Here is a 23,459-nt window from a genome sequence, read left to right on the forward strand (position 1 = left end):
GAAACAGCCGTTTGCATACATATGTTGTGTCATCCAGAAGGGAAATAAATATCTGTGAAACATCTATACAAATAGGTGTTATATTTGAAAATAGTGGTAGAGTGTATCAGATAGGTTTTGAATTTGATATAGTGCATCACAGTTGTATCTTCAACTCAAGATTGTTTCACAAAATACATTTGTTTTGTGTTTGCAGTTGTACTGAATTTGAAACTAAATTTATATGTTTCAAACTTGTTGTTAATTTGTGAGTAAATGTAAAAATTCTCTAATGGTTCATTAAAAATTTTATATAAAACAATAAATGTGACATGTTACAACCTTTTGTATGGCATTGGTGACTGTAATATCCTGTAGAGGTCAAACCTCTATAGTCAGAGGCACTTTCTTTATTTTATCTGTTGGACATCTTTCCTCATGAAAATGTAGGCTCAGTTAGTTTTTCGGTTCACCAGTTCCTGTTTGAAATAAAAAAGTACTCTCATTGTGATGAAAGAACATGTCAAGTGATAATCGCGTATCCACTGGCAGATATATGAAATAACAGTAAACTATATTCAATCGGACATCATCGCACATGCTGAATATCAGAGAGGTCAATGAGTTAAGAAAGATATGTTCAAGCTGCATGTAATGGGAAAACTGTTGCTACAAAATGTACATCTGTAGATACTGTCACTAATAAGCATGCTTGCTTTCCAACAGTCCTTTGAGTTAAATAGTAATAGAGAAATAAGCTATTAGTTTGATATGTTGCTCAACATAGTCGTTGCGCACTTAGTTTTGTAACTGTAAGTAATAACTCTCATAAGATTGTTCCATCCAACAATTTTCTTGAGTTCCTTATGTTGTATGCTTCATATCAAGTATTTGCGATGCATGTTTCCACATTCTGTAGTGTCTTGTATTTTGATGATGTTAATATCCTCACAATTTTATTTTTAGTGTTGATTCCACAAAAAGCAGATACATCAATGTTAGGATTAAGCATTGCTGAACACTAGGCATTTGCTAATGGATATTAGTATCATCAACATTACAAAGGAAGAAAATTTTGGTTCAGTTTTCTCAATTCTATTTATTCATTTATTTTAAAAAAAAGTATATATGCTCAGTTGCCATTTGCCACTCTTAAATTAAATTGTATGATGTTATATTGATTAGTATTCGTTATTATTGATGTTTAGAGAGTAAAATTATTTTGTCGAGTTAACATTTTTATTGTAACTTCACTGTTTCCCTCAGTGCAAACATTTGTATCAACCTGTTTGCAGTTTCTGAAGAATATCACAGTATGATTTGAGAATGTTAACCAACTCATATCATTAAACCATGCATAATAAAAGGTGTCATTGGCTTTAAAACTCTTCCATCTTTCAAAGATACAAACACAGTTTGAGAAAAAGAAAGGGAAGTAGAAATAATAATTCTGAATTAGAAATGTTACATTACATTTACCCGTGATTGATTTGGTCAATTTTCTTTCATTGGAGAGGGTAAACAATTCTCTAAGAATATGCTATTATTAGTATATTAACCAAGCAACATTAAGATGGTTTAGTTTTTTATTATACATAACAGTGGTATCATTTTACTTTTATTGTTAATATTTTGTCAATACTTGAATCAGCAGTTGACTGCAATAGACAGAAAATACAATAATATTTTGTTACATTACACAGGTGAGGGGAATCTGACAGTATTATGGAAAGGATAGATAGTTACTCACCATTCAGTGGAGATTCTGAGTTGAAGATAGGTTCAACAAAAAGACTGTGAAACAAGCAAGCATTCAACCAAAGAGACCTTCATCAGAATTGGACAAAACACACACACACACACACACACACACACACACACACACACACACACACACACACTGCAAATGCAACTCACATACACATGACCACAGTCTCTGGTTTCCTCGCCTGCCCCTTGCTCATTAATGTACTTCATCATCGCCACAGTCATCTTGAACAATTCTGAATGTCAGATAAGATTTCTCCTTTCATCTATTCTTGTTTCCTCCTCTTGTATAATTTTCCCCTTTGCCACTATTTCCACAATATTGCTTTGTCATTTTATGAACTTCATCATGTGCTGTCCACTCTGTGGCTCCCTTTGAATCAATATCCTCACTGCCCGAGACATTTTTCAGCAAAAAATCTATATAATCATTTCCTTGTTTAGTTTCAGTTTCACACATGGATTCAAAGTTAAAATGTCCACCTTAGTAGCATAAAAGAATTTTTGAAGACCTTGCAAGTGACACATTCAGATTTTCTTCTTGTGTTTTGGCCAACCATCTTGTGGCATATAGCAAGTCAATTCTCTTCAGAATAGTTACACAGTCTTCATTATTTTCAGTCACTGACATCAGTTAACTAAGAAGACGGTGATGATACATCTTCTCTAGCATTTAAAGTGTGTCCTGGTCTATCGGCTAACAAAGAGTAATCACATTTGTTGTTAAAAATAATGCTTTGCTATCTACATCCTCAAGTTTGTCGCCGGCGGGTTGTGAAGGTGCGATGTTGAGAAGCAACAGAGCTTTGCTTGGTAAATTGTTGTCTTTCAAATATTTCTCTGCTGTTGTTGTTGTTGTTGTTGTTGTTGTTGTTGTCTTCAGTCCAGAGACTGGTTCGATGCAGCCTCCCATGCAACTCTATCCTGTGCAAGCTGCTTCATCTCCCAGTATGTACTGCAGCCTACATCCTTCTGACTCTGCTTAGTGTATTCATCTCTTGGTCTTCCTCTACGATTTTTACACTCCACGCTGCCCTCCAATACTAAATTGGTGATCCCTTGATGCCTCAGAACATGTCCTACCAACCGATCTCTTCTTCTACTCAAGTTGTGCCACAAGCTCCTCTTTTCCCCAATTCTATTCAATACCTCCTCATTAGTTATGTTTTCTACCCATCTAATCTTTAGCATTCTTCTGTAGCACCACATTTCAAACGCTTCTATTCTCTTCTTGTCCAAACTATTTATCGTCCATGTTTCACTTCCATACATGGCTACACTCCATACAAATACTTTCAGAAATGACTTCCTGCCACTTAAATCTATACTCGATGTTGACAAATTTCTCTTCTTCAGAAACGCTTCCCTTGCCACTGCCGGTCTACATTTTATATCCTCCCTACTTTGACCATCATCAGTTATTTTGCTCCCCAAATAACAAAACTCTTTTACTACTTTGTGTCTCATTTCCTAATCTAATTCCCTCAGCATCACCAGACTTAATTCGACTACATTCCATTATCCTCGTTTTGCTTTTGTTGATGTTCATCTTATATCCTCCTTTCAAGACACTGTCCTTTCTGTTCAACTACTCTTCCAAGTCCTTTGCTGTCTCTGACAGAATTACATTGTCAACGGTGAACCTCAAAGTTTTTATTTCTTCTCCATGGATTTTAATACTTACTCCAAATTTTTCTTTTGTTTCCTTTACTGCTTGCTCAATATACAGATTGAATAACATCGGGGAGAGGCTACAACCCTGTCTCACTCCCTTCCCAACCATTGCTTCCCTTTCAAGCCCCTCGACTCTTATAACTGCCATCTGGTTTCTGTACAAATTGTAAATAGCCTTTCACTCCCTGTATTTGACCCCTGCTACCTTCAGAATTTGAAACAGAGTATTCCAGTCAACATTGTCAAAAGTTTTCTCTAAGTCTAAAAATGCTAGTAACATAGGTTTGCCTTTTCTTAATCTAGTTTCTAAGATAAGTCGTAGGGTCAGTATTGCCTCACGTGTTCCAATGTTTCTACAGAATCCAAACTGATCTTCGCTGAGGTTGGCTTCTACCAGTTCTTCCATTCGTCTGTAAAGAATTTGCATTAGTCTTTTGCAGCCGTGACTTATTAAACTGATAGTTCGGTAATTTTCACATCTGTCAACACCTGCTGTTTTGGGATTGGAATTATTACATTCTTCTTGAAGTCTGAGGGTATTTTGCCTGTCTCATACATTTTGCTCACCAGATGGTAGAGTTTTGTCAGGACTGGCTCTCCCAACGCTGTCAGCAGTTCTAATGGAATGTTGTCTACTGCCAGGGCCTTGTTTTGACTTAAGTATTTCAGTGCTCCATCAAAATCTTCACGCAGTATCATATCTCCCATTTCATCTTCATCTACATCCTGTTCCATTTCTATAATATTGTTCTCAAGTACATCACCCTTGTATGGACCCACTATATACCCCTTCCATCTTTCTGCTTTCCCTTCTTTACTTAGAATTGGGTTTCCATCTGAGCTCTTGATATTCATGCAAGTGGTTCTCTTTTCTCCAAAATTCTCTTTAATTTTCCTGTAGGCTGTATCTATCTTACCCCTAGTGGCATGTGCCTCTACATCCTTACATTTGTCCTCTAGCCATCCCTGCTTAGCCATTTTGCACTTCCTGTCGATCTAATTTTTGAGACGTTTATGTTCCTTTTTGCCTGCTTCATTTACTGCATGTTTATATTTTCTTCTTTCATCAATTAAATTCATTATTTCTTCTATTACCCAAGGACTTCTATTAGCCATTGTCTTTTTATCTACAAATTCATTTTGGAACCAGGTTTGTGAACATTTCTGAATTCATCCATGCTTTCTCCTGATGAGTGTAACATAGTGGCAGCGATTTTATTTTTCAGGTTTTTGAAAGCTCTAGTTTCTGTGACTTCACTATTAATGTAAGCCTAAGCTTGTGGTTGCAAGTTGCTTTACTGCAAGCTAATATGGTAACTCATTTCGTACTTTCTTTTATCTGGATGCAAAGACATCTTAAAGTGTTTTTGTAGGAAGCATCTTGTAATTTAAACCACTCGCATCATAGTAGTACAACAGTTCGCCAGAAATTCACTCCTAGACATTTAACTTTGAAAGATGGTCTTTGAACAAAAGCACAGCCTCTTTGTTAGCAGATAAAGCCTCTGCACTAATGGTAATCTGGCAAATACCAAATAATTTTCTCCACTGATCTAATCATCCATTACTGGCAGTAAATTCTGAATTTTCTCCTTGCAGTGTTTTCTCCTGGAATATGGGTTCAGTAATTGACAAACCTTTTTCTCTTAAAAGTCCATGCCATAAAAATAAAGCTTCCTCAACTTCTACATGCTTGCCTTTTGATGTTGTCTTCCTTGCCTTGATTCCACTTCCACTAACTTGAGAAGCACACCATTTTCCAATTTCTGCTTGATTTTTCTTCCAGTCTCCAACAGTATTTTTTCCTAAGTATCGTCTGTTGAAGAGTGGTTCCAGTAATTTATTCAGTACCTTATAATTCTGACTCCCGATGTGCTAGAAGCACAAAAGCCATACAAAACATTTTGAAAGGCCACATTGCATTGTAGCTGGTGCGCACTTGCAGGAGCTTTGGAAAGGTACAGTACAAACAATAAATTAATCCTCATTTTATCATGGAGAAATATATTTTTGCAAAGGACACCAAAGACAATAGCAAATGTTCCGCTTACAAAGAGGAGATTTGTTAAAGTTGAAAATAACCTGTCGGAAGCACACAGAAGCCTTGGGAGTTCTTCATAGTGAAATAAATGTAACTTATTTGAAATGGAAAAGACAAGCATCCTCTCACCAGCAGAAGAGTGATGGTTGGCACATAAAGACTGAGAATATCAGAAAATCACGTCAGGAAAGTATTGCCTAAGAACTGTGACTAGGCATTTGATGCAGTTCCACACTTACACCTTGTGAACAAAGAATAAGTGTTATCAGATCAGCTATGTGAGTGGATTGAAGGGTTCCCAGGAATCAAAACACTGCATATCTTTCTTAATGATGGGGAGTCTTTAGATGTGTAAGTAGCTTCAAGTTTCTGAGTCATTACTTTCGCAATATATATCATTGATCTAGTGGACAACATCAGAAGCCCCGTGAGGTGGTTTGTGGATGATGCTGTTGTAGATAGACAAGTAGCGACACCAAAAAATTCTTGGGAAATGTGGGAAGACCTATAGAAGATTATTCAATATTATGTGTGTACACAATTGCCAACCACGGGAAACAGCCACATTCAAGAAATAGCTGAAAGTATGCATTTGCGAAGAATACACACAAAACTAATTTTAGGAAACTCAGATTGCCACACAGAAATTCACTGGAAGAATCCTCAGGAAGTGAAGTCCACTCATGAACAAGACAGCTTAGAAGTGTGCCAACCACAAATAACATTGTTTGGTACCATTCCATTGTTGGTTTAAAATTCTGAGACCACTTCTGTTCCTTCATTATTGCTTCAGCTAACAGCGATAAGCTGTGTTTTATACATCCAAGGGAGCAGCAGTAATATAAAATAAACACTGAGCCAGGTGAGAAAAAATTTTCTATCCATGCAAGAAAATTGCCCAGATTCTGAGCTAGCAGCACAGTCCCTTAATGAGGCAGTTCCCTATGGGATAATTATTAATGAATAAGTGTTTGATGGGGATATGATGCAACTGCACTGTTTAATGCTTCGAATGTGTCATTATTGTGCAGTAGCAATTGTACATGGCAACACAGTGATACAGTGAAAGTTTATTTTATTATTGTTCAATAAAACAATGATTTAGATCATATAAGTTTCATCCGTCATTGTTGATTAAACTAGGATTGAACTGTGATTTTGCTCATCCATGTTTACCTGGTAACATAAAAAGAGCTGTCCGTTACATGTATATAAAATGTAACACATGCCCGTTTGTGCTATGAAAATTGGCGCATCCGCTCAAGGGTTAGCAAGTGCAAAACTTCATGAAGATACACATCAAACTCCAGTGGCTGGCATTACAAGACCGGTGTTGTGTGTCATGGTCTGGTTTACTTGTCAAATACTGACAGTTCTAGGAATGTACAGTGTCAGCCAACATATTATTTCCTCTTATGTATATCTCATTGAAAGGCCATGAAGTTGAAATTAGAAAGGCTCAAAATTATATGGAGACTTACCCAGTAGTCATTTGTGCTACACATTGTTCATAAATGTAACAGGTAAGGGAGGAATGACAGTGGTACATGATGTACGTACCCTCCCTCACACACATAAGTTGTCCTGTTGGTTTTAGTTATAGGAAAAAAATGCAAAAGGTGTTATGTTGTATGTGGGGCAGACCAGTGGAATAGTAAAGGCGAAGTGCATGAAATTTAATCATCACTTCTGACTAAAAAAGCCAAATATGTCATGTTACCAAACACTACCTGGAGTGTAATCATCAAATGAGATAAGACAAAGCAGTAGCATGTTGTAGGATCAAATTTTCTGGGGCGATGTTGTTAAGCAGACAACTGAAATAAGTAAGTTGGAAAACTTTGGTAATAAAGTGGTGGTTTTAGTTTAGGCTAGGCTTCGGATCTGGCACTCTGATGTTAAGATTTCGGTAGTAACTCATCTGTCACAGCCAGGCAACACAGATACGGTGTACATTTCACTGAGCAGTGGTGTGGACACACAAAAAGAAACGAGCACCAAAGATTATTGCAGGCACTATAAATAGAGGAACAAAACTAATAATACATCAAATCGGCTTGTTGAGTAAATAAGAACATCTAAAGTAACTGGTAGGAGCACTACAACAAGATGTAGAAAAACTTACTGTAATTTATATTCATTAAACATGAATTAAGTTGTGAACTGATTAAGTAATGCCCTTGCCAAAGTCCCTACTGTCTGATGTTTTATGTCAGTATGTAAGTAACAAAAATTAAACAATTGAAACTCCAGGTTGGAATATCATAATATTAGGAAATAGATAGATTGCTGCTCACTGTACAGATAACTCGTTGAGTTGCAGACAGGCACAATGAAAAGTCTGTTACATGTTATAGCTTTTGACCAAAACCTTCTTCAGCGAAGAAAACACACAGTCACACAAGCAAACACACCTCATGCACACATGATCACTACCACCAGTGCACTGCCGGTAGTAGTAGTCGTGTGCTTGCTTGTGTGAATGTTTGTGTGTTTTCTTTGCTGAAGAAGGCTTTGGCTGAAAGCTATAATATGTAACAGTCTTTCCATTGTGTGTGTCTGCAACTCAGTGGGTCATCTTTACAGTGAGCAGCAATGTATCCATTTCCAAGTATTATTAATGAAAATTAATTTCTGTTCTGTGTAAGGATTTCGTTTAGAAACTTGTGACACCATCTGTATATCTATGAATGTATGTGGGCTTAGATTTAAAAAACACTGGATGGTGAAATGAATGAAACAGTTTCTTTGAAGGTACACATCAGTGAAATAAAATTATACTGTTGGTTATCACTCAGTACCACGGCTGCCCCACTCCCATGCTTCGTAACATGTTTGGCGTGATGTCTACGAGGTTGTCACAATTTAGTTGCCCAAACCTGCCCCTCCTGACATTATCCAATGTGTCAGAAAAGTTTGTGAGATGAGACACTGGATGTTTCAGCAGGTCCCAAGTGTGCTCAGTCAGTTCATGTTGGCAGATACAGCTGACCATTCCGTTAGGTTGCTTGCTGCCTCCTGGAACAAGGTGCTCAAAATGTGGATGAGATATGCCCATGCATTATCCTGTCAACAGATACACACTTTGCTGAAATGTTGATTATAGGGTTGGACAATGGACTGGAGGATACTGTTCCAATACTGCACGGTCCTCCAATTACTTTTTATAGCATGGATATATCCCTACATTCCTAAAAGTGACTGTCACAGCCCTCCTCTTTGCACCCAGAGAGACAGTATGCTGGTCTGTTGCATTCATGTTGGGGTAGCTACAATCCAGTATTTGTAATAATGGTGAACTGGTGGTGTCACCATCTACTACCAGGCAGATTTATTTATTTATTTATTTATTTTAATGTTCAGAGCTCATTGCTGTGGTGTATTCCGGTTCAGTTGCTAACTTCCCACACTCATAATCCTTCTTGTTGTAATGAAACTCATGGTATAAGTTTGAAATTACATTTAAAAGCATGTTTACAGGCTGAACAGGGTACACAAGCACCATTATTGTGTTCACAGTTGGAGACATAGTCAGCTCTACTGAAGTGACACAACAATAAAGCTTCACTTTTACCTGGATTACACAGGTGGCTGTACCTAATGATTCCTGTGGTAAAAGATCATTGAGAAAGAGGTTAAAAGTAAATAAAATAAGAATAAACATATTTACTTCTTTTTGAACAGTTGATAGATCACCACCAGTTCTATGATTAAATCTTGACAGTTGACTGCCCTTCAGTTCCATTCTGTTCTCAGTAAAACTCAAATCACAACACATCTTTTGTAATTTCTCATATTGTTAGGATGCAAGTAACTGCATTATGAGAAATATATAAATGAGGCATCTTCAGTAGTGTTTAACACTAAAATTATTTGCATTCCTTTCTGCCTTGAACCTTGACATTTTCCTGTGGGATATTTGATTGATGATGTTATTTATAGTTGCTAAATGCAGAATAAAGTTCCAGATCCAGATCTACAGTGTTGTTATCTTTCATTTAAGTATTTACAGGACTTTGTAACAATAGGTTGGTATGATGTAAAAGAGTTACATTCTGATATCAAACTAAGTAATCGTTACTGTCATGTACACTTGTTAGTAATTGAATTGGAGAAGCTGCAATTTTGGGAGGAGAGCATTCTTCTTGCTCCTGTGAATGGAACTTCCCAATGTGTCATGGGATCATGTTAGACAGTGTACTATCCATTGTAAAGATTGTTGAGTGCACCAGTTGTTGGGTACAGAAGGTACCGTTTCATTGCATAACTCTTTTTCATCACATGTCGCTGGGCACAGGAACTCTGCTGTTGGATGCACAAAGCATGAAAAGAGGTCACTCATACTGACGAGACATGGCTCACATTGAGTATGTCAAATTAAACACCTTTCAGCTGTCTAGTTTCCAAACTCATTTTATTTGGCTACCAGTTTCAGTGATTTACTATGCCATTATCAGGCATAGCGACCAATATGTGGGAAGATTCCACCTTGGTTTTGATCAAACCAACCTACATGTTGGTCAGGGGCCTGAAGATGGCATAATAAATCGCTGAAACTGGTAGCCAAATAAAATAACTTTGTAAACTGAGATGGCTGAAAGGCGTTTTAAGTTGATATCCTCTACTGAACAGCTGAGTCCCGCAACCATCTCTGAAAAGATGGGCATACAAAGATGGTTCACTCTGGTTGCACTGTTTGGAACATGGTAGGAATTTGAGAATGATGTGAGATGAAACATCTCACACTCTAAAAGGCAGGTCCTGGATATATTCGTGTGTGGCAGATGTTTACGAGGGATGTAATGTGACACCTTGTATGTATGCCATTATCCATCACTGACAAGTGGCGAATGAACATGCAGTGTGACTATGTGTATTTTATATTTATCCCTCCTCTCCCTTTCCCCCTCCCCAAGGAGGCAATGTGTACCACCAACAACACTTGATTTCAGGAAAGCTCCAAAGGCATACAGGCCTTTCTGTGATGTCTTTTATTACCTGACCTCAGTGTTGTAGACATATTTTAGGATGCCGTCAAGCGAGATATGTGTGCATAGGTGCCATCTCCATGCAATCTCTGTGATTTTTAGGTTGCAGTTAGGTAGTTATAGTTCAGGATGGCTCCCCAATGCTTTTGATGTGGAATCAGGGCCATAATGCACTCTACTAAGTATTTTGTGAACTTTAACACAATCATAATTTGTGTGAAAGTATTGAAGTACCACATTTAAGGCATTGGGATCACATGTTAAGAAAAGCAATTTTCATGTTCATAGCAGGATAACAGTGCCAGGTCTAATATTTGGAATGAAATTCATGCCTGTGAAATAGTGGGGAAAGTTATTGACTTGATTAGCAGTTTTTCAGAGGCTTTGGTGACAATATTGATGGAAACAGTTCTATGTCAGTGAAGAGAATCTGAAATCATTGTGTCCTTGCCTTCCATTCTTTCTTTTCTTTCCAAAGAGAAAAAGACAAACTGGTTATTTGGGAATGACTGACAAATTATTTGTATTATCATCAATGACAAAATTTAGGTTCTAAGAGTCACGGAGGAGTCAAAATAGTCAGTCCTGAAATAATTCCAGTGGAGCAGTGGAGGAGGAGGAGGAGGAGGAGGAGGAGGAGGAGGGAGATTACAATTAACATTATATTCCTCATTGAACATGAACTGTCATTATTGCACAACATATGGTGTTGTCCCAAAATCTGTTGGGTAACCATTTTTTATGCCTCTCTCTGAGATTCAAGTTGAATTTTGAAACAGTTCCAGAGATGGGATTTTCAACTGAGGAATGATAATGTGAAGTAGTGAAGTGAGAAATTTGTCTCCTACATGGAAACATGAACTAGCACATGACATGGTTGTGTGTTTACCATGATTTAATACAAATGGATGTGAATTACCTGTCTTAGGAGTGTAATGGTGTCCAAATCTGAGCATTAACTTTTTGTGTAGCAACTTAGCGATCCAGCTACCAGTGTTTTAAGGGCTTTGCTATGTGTCTATTTCAGATGCTCTCCTTCAGTTATTTGTCTTGAAAAGAAAGATTTTCACAGTCTCCTGCTGGAACTTCCTTTTTGTTATGAAAGTTGAGACTAACACTGCTATAAAACTCTTTGTTAACCTTCATACTATTTATATTAATTGCAAGTCATCGTGGATATTATTAAGAATAAAATAAAACAATTTGTTCTGGTATGTTCTTTTACATCATGAACGTGTGTGTGTTGGGAGGGTGTTGGTAAATTGTGTGTACAAACACAAATCTATAATCTATTAACTCTTTCAATATTCAAGATCCTAAAATAATGCAGGTACAATATTATTAATTGTTTGTTGAAACTATTTACTGCAATTTTGATTTGATATTTCTGGTACCAAACGTGAACTTAGAAATTTTATATTGATTACTTTGCAATAAAAGGACTGAATGTAACTGAAGAAACATTGTAAATGGCTCAAAAGGTAGCTGAAAGATGCACAAATGTCACTACAGTTGTACAGTGAGCCAACTCTTTAAAGAAACTTCTGGTAGAATTGATCCATTTTGAGGCTATTTCTTTTTAAAGAAAATGATTTGTCATGTAATGCCCACTGCACATTTTCTCTCATTACTTTGATGTATGGCAAACTTAGAGGCAGACCTATATGGGTCAATTGTACACTGACAACATGAGATTAGAGTAGAAGCCACAGAGTGTAGCACAGACTCTGTGGGTGCTGCAGGCAGGCAGCGGGGCCCGGCTTCTGGTGCTTCCTCTCTCAGTTGCCCCAGCCACAGCCACAGACACAGCCAGGCTCAGGGGTTGGAGGCATCTGCAACAGTGCTGGCAGCATCACCGGTCCCGGCCCCACGCCTGCGGCGGCAGAGGCACTAGGCAGGCTGCGCCGAGGTAAAGAGGCACCCGTGCTGGCGGCGGGGCACGGCTCGTAGCTTGCACACTCGTTTGCTCGCTTAACCTGGCGACTGACTGACTGACTGCCTGCTATTCGTCATCACTGTTCCCACCTAACTCTGCTCGCTGTGTGGAAGACTAAACTGCTTTAGTATCACTGTTTTTTTTGGTATTATTTATTTATTTATTGTTTTTTGATTTGTGGAATTTAATACATTGAAATAACGCAGTGTAAGTTGTTTTTACTGACTTTTCCTTTATTCATATTCATATACAGTACATAGTTATATTGTCTTGATTGTATCCTCTGTGACATAGAATCAATACTATCTAGTTCTTAAAAAAATACTGTGTTGATCTTTGGTGTAGTTCGTGCTAATTCAAAAACATAAGGCAAGTGTGTTTCATTGCTGAAGCTGTGTGCACTGGTATATGATTTAAAATATACAGACTTGACTGGCAGTTTCATTTTACAGTATCTAATTCGTTGATTATGGAAACAAAAGGTTCTTTTACTAGAAAGTATGACAGTTATGGATCTTTGTTTTTAACACAGTTTCTCCAGGTGTATTCATGGAATGGGTCATATTGACTTTTTGTAAGCCTCAAAAGATAGATGTGCAATACTTTTTCCTTTTTTGGTGATGATAATAGTTTACCACTGGCCATAGGGATTGTCATTGGATTGTAATTAAAATGTTGTTCAGTAAGTTTATTTTATGAATTTAAGTTAAACAATTAAAAATATTGTTTCGAACTTTGGGTGTTTACCAATTGTCTAGAGAAAATCTATGCAGAGATTTAGAAATTTTTATCACATAAGATATTTCGTTCTTGTATTACCAGTACATATGATTGTTAACATCAGGTTTTCTGTGTTAAGTAGTCTCACCCTTTGCTGTGGGTAACTCTAATTGACTATTAACAATTTTGTTCACTAATAAAATTAAGTACAGATTTTTCTTGCTAATTATTGAACTGTCTTGTCGTTACATTATGGCAAGAATACCAAAATAACATCAGCATTCAATCCAGTAGCTATTTTACTGTTCGTATTAACTTGTAGCATTACAGTAAATGCAGTTAATTATATTTAAATTGATATGATTGGAGTTTTTTTTTTGTAAATAACCTTGTATATACATAAGAAATATTGGTAAAGCTTTGTGTTTGCTAAATGACCCTACGTAAAATGCATGTAAAATTAAAAAAAAAAAAAAAAGTGTAAATATTTTCTGTTGCAGTGTAGTAGCTTACTGGTAAAATTTATGACAAATATTCTCAACTTTGATATGGATTTTTTTCCTTAATTTTTAATTTATGCTTCTGTGAATTAGGCACTATGTTTAGTGGCTGTGCAAGAAGCTGAGAAGCTGTCTATAACTGTTGTGGCATAGGTTAAGAAGTTGTGAGTTCTGTTGTCACCTGCTCTTCTTATTGCTTTATTGATATACATATATGTAATTAACAAAGAAATATATAAGATAAAGATTGTAGTCTTCAAATTGCAGCAGACACTGAAACCAACATCTGTAGAAATGCCAACTTTCAAAATCTGATGCTATTGTACATCAGAGAAAAAGGTAAACATTGGAGAAAATGGATCTGTTTGCAGCTTAAGCAGTACCTCTCCCCACAATTTGCAAGTCAATGAAGAAACATTGCAAAGCAAGAAGCAGCGATGTTACAAAATGATGGCAACAAATGAGACTTGAAGTCCAGAACAGACAACATACTGGGATTATTGCAACACTAATGATCGGATTGTTGTCAGTTATACTTGCAATCAGTTATGAGACTGCATAGTGGGTGGAAGAAGCGCTTAGATTGTGCTACTTATGAGCAGTTGACATTTTATCGTTGTGTCATATCAGGAGTGGACTATCAGAAGTTGAAAGGCATTCATGAAACTGAATGGTCAGTGTTTTGTGCAATGATTTATAAAAGCTACAAAGCCACCACTATAACGTGTGCTGAGAGAAATTTTTGTCTCAAAATTATTTTATTACTCCCTGGTCTTCTTTTGACTATTCCTTGAGATGTACACTTCGATTCTTTAAATATTTGGAATTTCATAGTTTCACATTAGGCCTCTGAAGCCTGTACACTGTTACAGTATAGCACAGAAACACGGTCTGTAAGTTGGGCAGATGGAAGTAAGTTTGATACTAGCCCATCTGGTTAGCTGCGTGGTCTAATGCACTGCTTCCTGGGCGGGAAGGTGTGCCAGCCAGACACAAATCCACCCGGTGGATTAGTGGAGAGGTCTGGTGTGCAGGCCAGCCTGTGGATGGGTTTTAAGGTGGTTTTCCATCTGCCTCAGCAAGTGCTGGCTGGTTCCCCTTATTCCGCCTCAGTTACGCTATGTCGGCGATTGCTGCGCGAACACTGTCTCCGTGTACGTGTACACCATAATTACCACGCAAATATTGGGGTTACACTCGTCTGGTGTGAGATTTTTCCCAGGGCGGTCCACTGGAGGCCAAACTGCACAATAACCCTGAGTTCGGTGGGGGTGGCAGTGAGGTGGGTGGCCTGTTGTGTGGTTGTGAACCACTGAAGGCTATGGTGGGACGAAGCCTTTCCATCGTTTCTAGGTTCCCGGTTCAATACACAATACACAAGTTTGATCTTGTGCTATTCTTTGTTTTGACAAGCATTATATAGTGAAAAGAAATGAAACTTGACATGTGCAAATACTTTTAGAAAATGTAGGTTCATTTTTTTAAAGTGCTACAGCATATGTCAAAATCACTGCAAGTACGGCATGTCTTGCAATATGTATTTTTCAGAGAGAGGTTCCAGAAGCTTTGTTTTCCTTGGATGTACCTTTCAGTCAGATTTTACAAAGGAAAAGTTTCAGCCAGAGAATTAGAAACTTCTCTTGGTTTTATGTGATGAGAACAGAGACTACTTCATTTTGGGATGAACTAATGTCACCATTCGTAATCAGATAATCTCAGTCATTCTATATAGAATTTGCAGTTAATTTAAACCAAACCCTCAGTTGTATCACAAGTAACCAAGCAACTGATTGTGTGAAATTGTGTATTTCTTAAAAATATCTGTGTGGTTTTTTTTACAGGAAGCGATCTGCTGGCAAGCTTCACATCAACCTTTGATCGTAAGCTGAAATCCCTGCTAAGCACCACGCAAGTGGCTGAAGAAGATGAAAACAAGATATACCGTGATCCAAGTCTCCACAGAGGGCGATCTGTGCATAGCTGGGTTAGTATATGAACAAGATATTCTAAATTGTATTGAATGTCATCATTCATTCAGTTATAGACATCCAGCAGGTTGTGAAATATATAAACAGAGGAAACTAAATTAAATGGATTATGGATCAAGCTTAAACCTTGATAATGAATAGTTGGTTGCTTTCAGCTTATCATCATCACTCTCCTGCAACCAGCAAACACATTTGGGGGGGGGGGGGGGGCAGTGAAAGATAGGGACATTAAATAATCATGGTAAACGTAACTGTTCAAACTGAAGTAAATCATATGTAATGTACAAACGTTATTTTTTGGCCTTCAGTCGAAAGACTGGTTTGCTTCAGCTACCCTACCCTACCCTACCCTACCCTGTCCTACTATTTGGTGCAAGCCTTTTAATCTCTGCATCATTACTGAAATGAGCATCAACTTGAATCTGCTTAGTGTTGCTCTAAGACTTGTTTTCCACCACACTATTTATGCCGCCCCCCCCCCCCCCCCCCCCCCCCCACACACACACACACACACACACACACACACACACACACACACACACCTTTCCCTGCATAGCTTTTATTTTCTTCTTGTCTGTACTGTTCAGTGCCCAGGTTTGATTCCCTTAAAAGGCAATGCTCTGGCAATCCTCTCTATTGCGGCCACCACCAGTTTTTTTTCCCCCTCCTGCACAAATATCATTACCCTTGGTGATTTTCATCTTATTATCTCTTTTCAAGATACTGTCCATACACTGAATTTCTTTTCTGTGCCTGACAGAATCACACTGTCATTGGTGAATCTTAGAATTTTTATTCCTTCTCTCTCTGAACCTCAATTCCTATTTCAAATTTCTCTTTGTTTTCCTTTACTTCTTGCTCTGTGTGCAGATTGAATATCATGGGGCACAGGCTACAACCCTCTCTCCAGTCTTGTTCCCATATGAATTGTAGATAACCTTTCATGACTCCCTGAATTTTATCTCGATTAATTCTGGTTTTTAAAGAGTGAATTCCAGTTGACATTATCAAAAACTTTATGTAAATCTTCAAATGCTAAAAGTGTAAGTTTGCCTCCTGCAATTTGTCTTTCAAGATAAACTGTAGGGTCAGTATTGCTTTGAGTGTTCCTACATTTCTTTGAAATTCAAACGTATGTTCCCTCCAGATCAGCTTCTGCCAGTTGTTTCATCCTTTCATTTTCACACTCGTCTTTTGTATTTTGGGATTAGGTTCTTTATCATGTCTGGGAGCAATGTCTGATTATTCTTAGGAAGTAATTGTAATTGTTTTTCAAAAAATAAATTGTAAAAGTTGAATAGACAATCTCACGTTGGAGATTCCCCTTTCATTTATACTGTACCCGTTACTTAAAACAGATCTTGTTGAAATGTGTGCGCCCAACTAGAGATGGGTGAACTCTTTCATCTTTGGGAGCTAGGTCACTGGTGATGGTTTTCAGAAGCCATTCACTTTTACTTGTTCATCATTCCTTTTTTGTCTAATTATTCATGCTATACAACACAAATAGTCAATTGACAATATAATGTAACTAGATTGATAAAAAACATCTACTCACTGAGTGACAGCAGGAGATCACACACAAAAGAAGGTTTAACTTACACAAGCATTCAGAGCCAGTGGCTCCTCCTTCCAGCAGAAGAGTTGAAGGGGAAGGAAGAGCAGTGAAGGAAAAGGACGGGAGAAGTTTAGGGAAAGTGGGAGTGTACAGCATACAGACACATGGTGGGTACAGGGTAAGGGGGAACAGCTGTGAGGTTAGACCGGGGACTGGGTGAGGGAGAGTTTCTGTACAAGGTTGGAATGTTAGTTTCAGTCTGTGGAGGCCTCAGTGAGAACCTTGGTGTATTTGTAGAGGGACTGAATTTGATTCATTGGTGGCTTGGCTGTAAGGAAGGGATTTTTTGGTATGGAATAGGTGGCAGCTGTTGAACTGGAAGGATTGCTGGTTGTGGGTAGGTTTGATATGGAAGGGGGTACTGATGTAGCCATCCTCAAGGCAGAGGTCAACCTCGAGGAAGGTGGCTTGTTGGGTTGAAGATAACCAAGTGAAGAGAAAGGGTCAGATGATAATGAGATCCTGGAGCTGTGGGGTATGGGATTCTGGGTGGTTAGGAAGGATTCCTGTACATGGCCCATGTATAGGTTGACATAGGATGGTGCCTTGTGGCTTCCCATTGCCGCATCACAGATTTTTTTTGTAGGTGACGTCTTCAGAAGTGAAGTAATCATGGGCGATTAGTTGGTCATGGTAACCAGGAAGGAGGTTGTAGGTTTGGAATCCATTGGGCATTGGGAAAAGCAGTGTTGAGTAGCAGCAAGGCCATGAGCATTATGGATGTTGGTGTAAAGGGAAGTGGCATCAATAGTAATGAGCAAGGCATCATGTGGTAAAAGAACAGGAACTGTGGGGAGTCGGTGGAGAACGTGGTTGGTGTTTTTTACGTGGGAGAATAGGCTACAGACAATAAGTTGAAGATGTTGGTCTATGAGAGTAGTGTGTTGGGTTTGTGGATTTTCAGGAGCATATAGAAGGTAGAAGTAGAAAAGTAGGAGTAGAAAAGATTCTACTTACTTTTCAGAACTATCAGAGGGGAAAGAGAAATAGGTCTGGGATGCTGGGAAGGGAGGGGTAGGTCACTCGAACTTGCAGTTGAGTTGGACTGAGCTGTTGTGGATGAGGGGAGATAAAAATGAATGGGAAGGCATCAGTCTTCTCTGCCCAACAAAAGAAAAACCAGTATTCTTAATATTATGGTTATTATTATCATCTTGTATGTTGTTGTGAGGTAATCTATTTAATATCTTGGTAAGATATGATAAAGCAGATTTGATTGATGGCTGGCCTACATACCTTGGCCATACTTGGGGGAACTACAAAATTGTAAGGAAATGGAATGTCTGCCTATTACTTACCTTCAGGAGACTAAGTTGCAAGTACTTCCAATATACATTTTAAAGTAGGAAAAATACAGTACTAGCTTTTGGATCTGTTAGCAACTCCCTTGGGAAGATAAGTGGGTTTAGTTTGGAGGAGATTGGTAAAGATAGGCAGTTGCCCAGACAGAGGGTGAGAGGCACCCGTGTGCCTTTTTTTTCTAGTTTGAAACAAATGTGTGGGCAGTATTTGGCACTTAAGTGGTATATGATTATCAGTGTTTTTATTAGTTATGTGTAGTTTTGTAGTCTATTGTGCACTCTACCATCTTCGTATACATTCATCAACAACAGTCCTCAACAAACTGTTTTACATATTTTAATTTTTGCCATTACAATTTATCCTCTCTCTTGCTTCTTCTGCAGCCAAATTAATTACTGTGCTCTTGTTGCAAATGTCATGAAGTGTTACAGACATTGCCCCTGAGTGTAAATATCGGTTGCTAGGCTCATGGAGAACATGATCGACCAGTTCCCATGATCGAAGAACAAACAAAGCTCCTGTACAAATTTAAGCATGGACCACTGATGATACTATGGCCATAAACAGATAACAGATGTCAATTACTTAGGATACATAAACTTAAAAATGCAACAAATTATGAAATATGCAACGTAGTTAAAACAGATTATAAATCAATGTAACCATTTATCTTAATCTTCTCATTTACTCCTGGTAGTACATTAAGCTCCTTTTTTTTACATTTAGTGCTTGTATTCCTAGACATCTTGGAACTGTATTCATAAGGCATTTTATGTACACGTTTCCCTTGTCCGATACATGATTTTCTTGTAATTGATTTTCAAATTATTTTGCAGACGTAATTGATCTGATGCATTAGGGTCTTATAAGTAATTATAAGCTTCATTTATTTTATATCTAACTTATACATGTTCACAAATTATCAGCATTCTATTTCCATTTTTATTCAAACTTTTCTTACAGCAACATTGCCTTCATTACTTCTGTTATCCTCCAGATAGTGTCTAACTGTTTAATTCAAAACTTTGAATTCATGAAATGTGTATAGACTATTAATATGTTGTGAAGCAGCATTTGTGGTTACTATATCATTTTGGCACTTTTTGGATTCAGCTGCTGGATGTTAAAAAGAAATACACTACTTTTTGATTTGATGTTCTGTCACAAGTGAATAAAAAACCATATTAAAATTAATTGTTGTTCTGTGCACATAATTAGCTTTTTTGTTTTCACTTATTTATTATTATGTTACATTGTGACTTATATTGGCATACGTATTAAGCACTCTTTCAAAACAAAGATGATGGTGTTTGATTAAAAGGTTCATAAATAGGTGAACTTTAATAACATCACATTTTTCTTAATGGGATTATCCATTTTGATTAACTATCCCATAGGCAGGTTTTGCAAATGTGGCAGCATACAATTCATTAAAATGTATTAGTGCAACTATTTAAAATGAAAACACATGTGGCATGGTCAGCAACTTAAAATCAGTAAATCGTCTCATGAAACATCATCCATTTCAGGACCAGTGCTTCGGACCTGCTTCAAACTATTTAGAAATGGCTATAAAGTGAAAATAAAGTTCCGTAGTTGTATTCTTTTTCCAGGCAACAGATGTTGGATACATCAGAGAATACTGTTGATAACTTGTTGCATGGAATATTTTTTAGAAGTTTCCTTTCTTGCTTAAGCCAGAGTTATGATATCAAAATCTGTAACTCATGCTGTAAGTATTGTTGCTTAATGTATTGATCATTCTTTTCTTTCCCGTAGGATGCATGTGTGAAAGAGGGCTGTGATGCAGAACTTCCAAGATCCCAGAACAGAGAGTCCAGCACAGGACAGAAAAATGTTTCAGAGCATAAAGCAGTCCTTTCTGATCTTAAGAACACAAGTAATCTAGAAAAAGTGGACACACAAAGTGCTGAAAAAACAGATCAAGGCCTTATGTCTAATTCAAAGACAAAAAGTTCTGAATCAGCTGCTAATAATGAGAAAACTGACTTGACACGAAATTCAAAATTGAGGCGTTCGGGGTCTCTTACCAAAGCAGACAAGAGTGAAACATTAGCTAACACAAAACTTAGAAGGTCGGAATCATTAACTAAAGCAGAAAGATATGAATTATTATCAACTACAAAACTTAAAAGATCTGATTCTCTCACAAAGACAGAAAAGACTGAGTCAAACAACAGCAAGAGGAAACAAGAAATGCGCACATTGCGAGGCTACGGCAGGGAGAAGGAGAATGTTGCCATTTTGGTGAAACTCAAGCGAAAGAATGGTATGCCGGAACGATCTATTAAGCGTAGGCATACTGTTGGTGGCACTAAAGACTTCGACAAATTGCATTGGGTGGATAACAGATTGCAGTACCAACAACAACAGTTAAATGAGAAAGAGGATAAAGAAAGACGCACAAGTTCACCAGAGCTCAGCAGCCATAGTCTGCCAGAACCTATACCTCCCCTAGAGTCTCATGTCTGAAAATACTGCAGTGTAGGATGATTGCACATGCAAGTGAACTCATTTAGTTTGGGTGTGTAATTAACTCGCACACTCGGCCTCATCCACTCATCTGTATTGTACCAAATAGTCAGTGTCAAGAGTTCCTTCAGATTTGTGTAAATAATCTGCAAATCTAGTTGGGCTGGTAACAGTTTTAAAATGGAAATGAGTGTTATATTTTAAGAATTGCTATGGATATACAATATATCATTCTGTCTTTATTGCAGTAGCCTTGAAGCTACATAAAGTGTCATTACTGGTGATATGTAGAGTAGTGTATTTGCAAGAAATTCAGAATATATCTGCTGTATTTTAGACTGGTCAAGTTTTAAAAATAAACTTTTTATAGTTAGTTTATATTGCGCTGTAGAGAAGCTGTTCAAACATATATTCATTTAATGCCATTGTAAACTTGACAAATTGACTGAGAAAAACAATTTCAAATTAATATTTGTATCAAATAGAAAGTTACTTTTGTGATTTCTTTTGAACCAAATAGTTTTGTTGCACACATGCACGTTATTTTGGTACAAGTGTTTTGCCTGGTAAACTTTACAAAAACAACTTACCTGGACTCTTACTCCAGATATATATGTATTAGTGAGCAGAGATGACCTGCACAGAAAGTATTGTGATAAAACCTTCATATTTTTCAATGTATTTATTCCATTGTTCTTGCATCGATTGTAAATAATATGTTACTTTGGCTTTCTTCTGTTAAGTAGTATCGAGACTTCATAAATTTTAATATATTAATTTTACCAAAAATCCCCCTGAATTAAACTGTTTCATTTTGTATTATGTGTAACAGATTCAGAGCTATTTATTTGCACATATGTCGTTTCCTACAGTTTGTTAAAAAGCTGTTGTTTCGGTTTCTGTAAGAGGAGGATGATATTGTTTTAGTTTGAGCATCACGCTAGCTATAGTACAAATTACTGAATTGACTGCAATATTAAAATTTAACAATTCATCTTCTTACTATAAATCGATATTTGTTGAGAAGAAGAAGAAGAAGAAGCCTGTTGTGCAGAGTGTTCATAGTGTATGTAGCAGAAGTGTAGTGTCTCAAGAGTTGCAGTTCATCAGCTTTGAATGAGTATAAAAAAGTGAAATGTGATATTTGTTTTTATTGTACAGTGTTAGAAATCTATAAAATACTTTATTTATTTACATGTATAAAGCTATAAAGTATGAAATTGTAATTTCTTTTCTTCGAGTTAGTGCAAATATGTCAATTATAAATAACGAAGAGAATTATTTTTTGTTTCACTGTAGGTTTTCAGTGATACACAATTATTTTTACAGTGTTGCCAATGTTGATATTTCCTTTTTTAAAAAAGTTATCTTAAATGCTTTTCATAAAAATAACTAGAAAATTTCATGTGATGGAAGCATATGTTTTCAGTGTTGTTGATATCCACGTAGATTAATGTATGATTTTGTATCATTCGTAGAATTAATGTAGTATGTCAAAAATGCCTTATACCAAAAACACCAATGATATATTTTGGGCGCTTTTGTTCTTTCATATTTGGTTCATACTCAATTGCTGTAATATTTTACATGCAGATTACATCTGCAATGTAACTTGCAGACATAGAGAGCTGTAAATATATACTGAAACCGGTTGAAGGGATGAGTCTGTAAAAATGTACATTATTTGTACAAAATATTTGTGTCTTTGTTTGAGACTTCGTCTGATTCATTGTTGCAATATACTCAGTGTGAATAAATATTAAATGTCTGGTGGTCCATTTATGCAAAAATTTCTCATTGCGTCAACCCACATTATTTAAGAAGCACAAGCAATGTAGTTTGACAACGCATAAAACCTTAGGATCTACTTATAGTCGTCTCCTGCTTGCCTTGTACTATACTCTCCAGTCCTTCCTCCTGCTACTCATCCTCCTCTGCACCCTTTCCCTCTTTCTCTGTCCTCCTCCTTCCTCCTCCTTTTCCTTTTCTTCATCTTATTCTGGTGGTAGTGGTTACAAATCATTATTTGTATTTAGCGTTAGAAACAATAAAACAACGTTAAGACATAGGAAGATTGTGTTGGCGGCTAATGCTACAACTACAGTTACAAATTTAAAGAATCAGATTATCGTCTGTTTACATCCTCAAACATACAATGTAGGTAGTGGTAAACAATGGTTATGATGTAAATATGATGATGGTGATGGTGGTGGTGGTGGTGGTGGTGGTGGTGGTGGTGGTTGGTGTTTAACGTCCCGTCGACAACGGGGTCATTAGAGACGGAGCGCAAGCTCGGGTTAGGGAAGGATTGGGAAGGAAATCGGCCGTGCCCTTTCAAAGGAACCATCCCGGCATTTGCCTGAAACGATTTAGGGAAATCACGGAAAACCTAAATCAGGATGGCTGGAGATGGGATTGAACCGTCGTCCTCCCGAATGCGAGTCCAGTGTGCT

General features: G+C 37.3%; 1 protein-coding gene across 1 annotated transcript in view; it reads left to right on the forward strand.

Annotated features, from left to right (window-relative positions):
* Positions 1-22,803, forward strand: part of LOC126474680 (uncharacterized) — a 642,581-nt gene extending 619,778 nt beyond the window's left edge. The window contains exons 33-35 of the mRNA XM_050102159.1: positions 12,192-12,358; positions 15,447-15,589; positions 20,293-22,803. Coding sequence (XP_049958116.1) covers positions 12,192-12,358; positions 15,447-15,589; positions 20,293-21,006 — 1,024 coding nt within the window. The 3' untranslated portion in view covers positions 21,007-22,803. The remainder of the gene's footprint in view (positions 1-12,191; positions 12,359-15,446; positions 15,590-20,292) is intronic.
* Positions 22,804-23,459: the final 656 nt, after the last annotated feature.

Source organism: Schistocerca serialis, chromosome 4 (assembly GCF_023864345.2).
Source record: "Schistocerca serialis cubense isolate TAMUIC-IGC-003099 chromosome 4, iqSchSeri2.2, whole genome shotgun sequence".
In the NCBI taxonomy this organism is placed as follows: Eukaryota; Metazoa; Arthropoda; class Insecta; order Orthoptera; family Acrididae; genus Schistocerca; species Schistocerca serialis.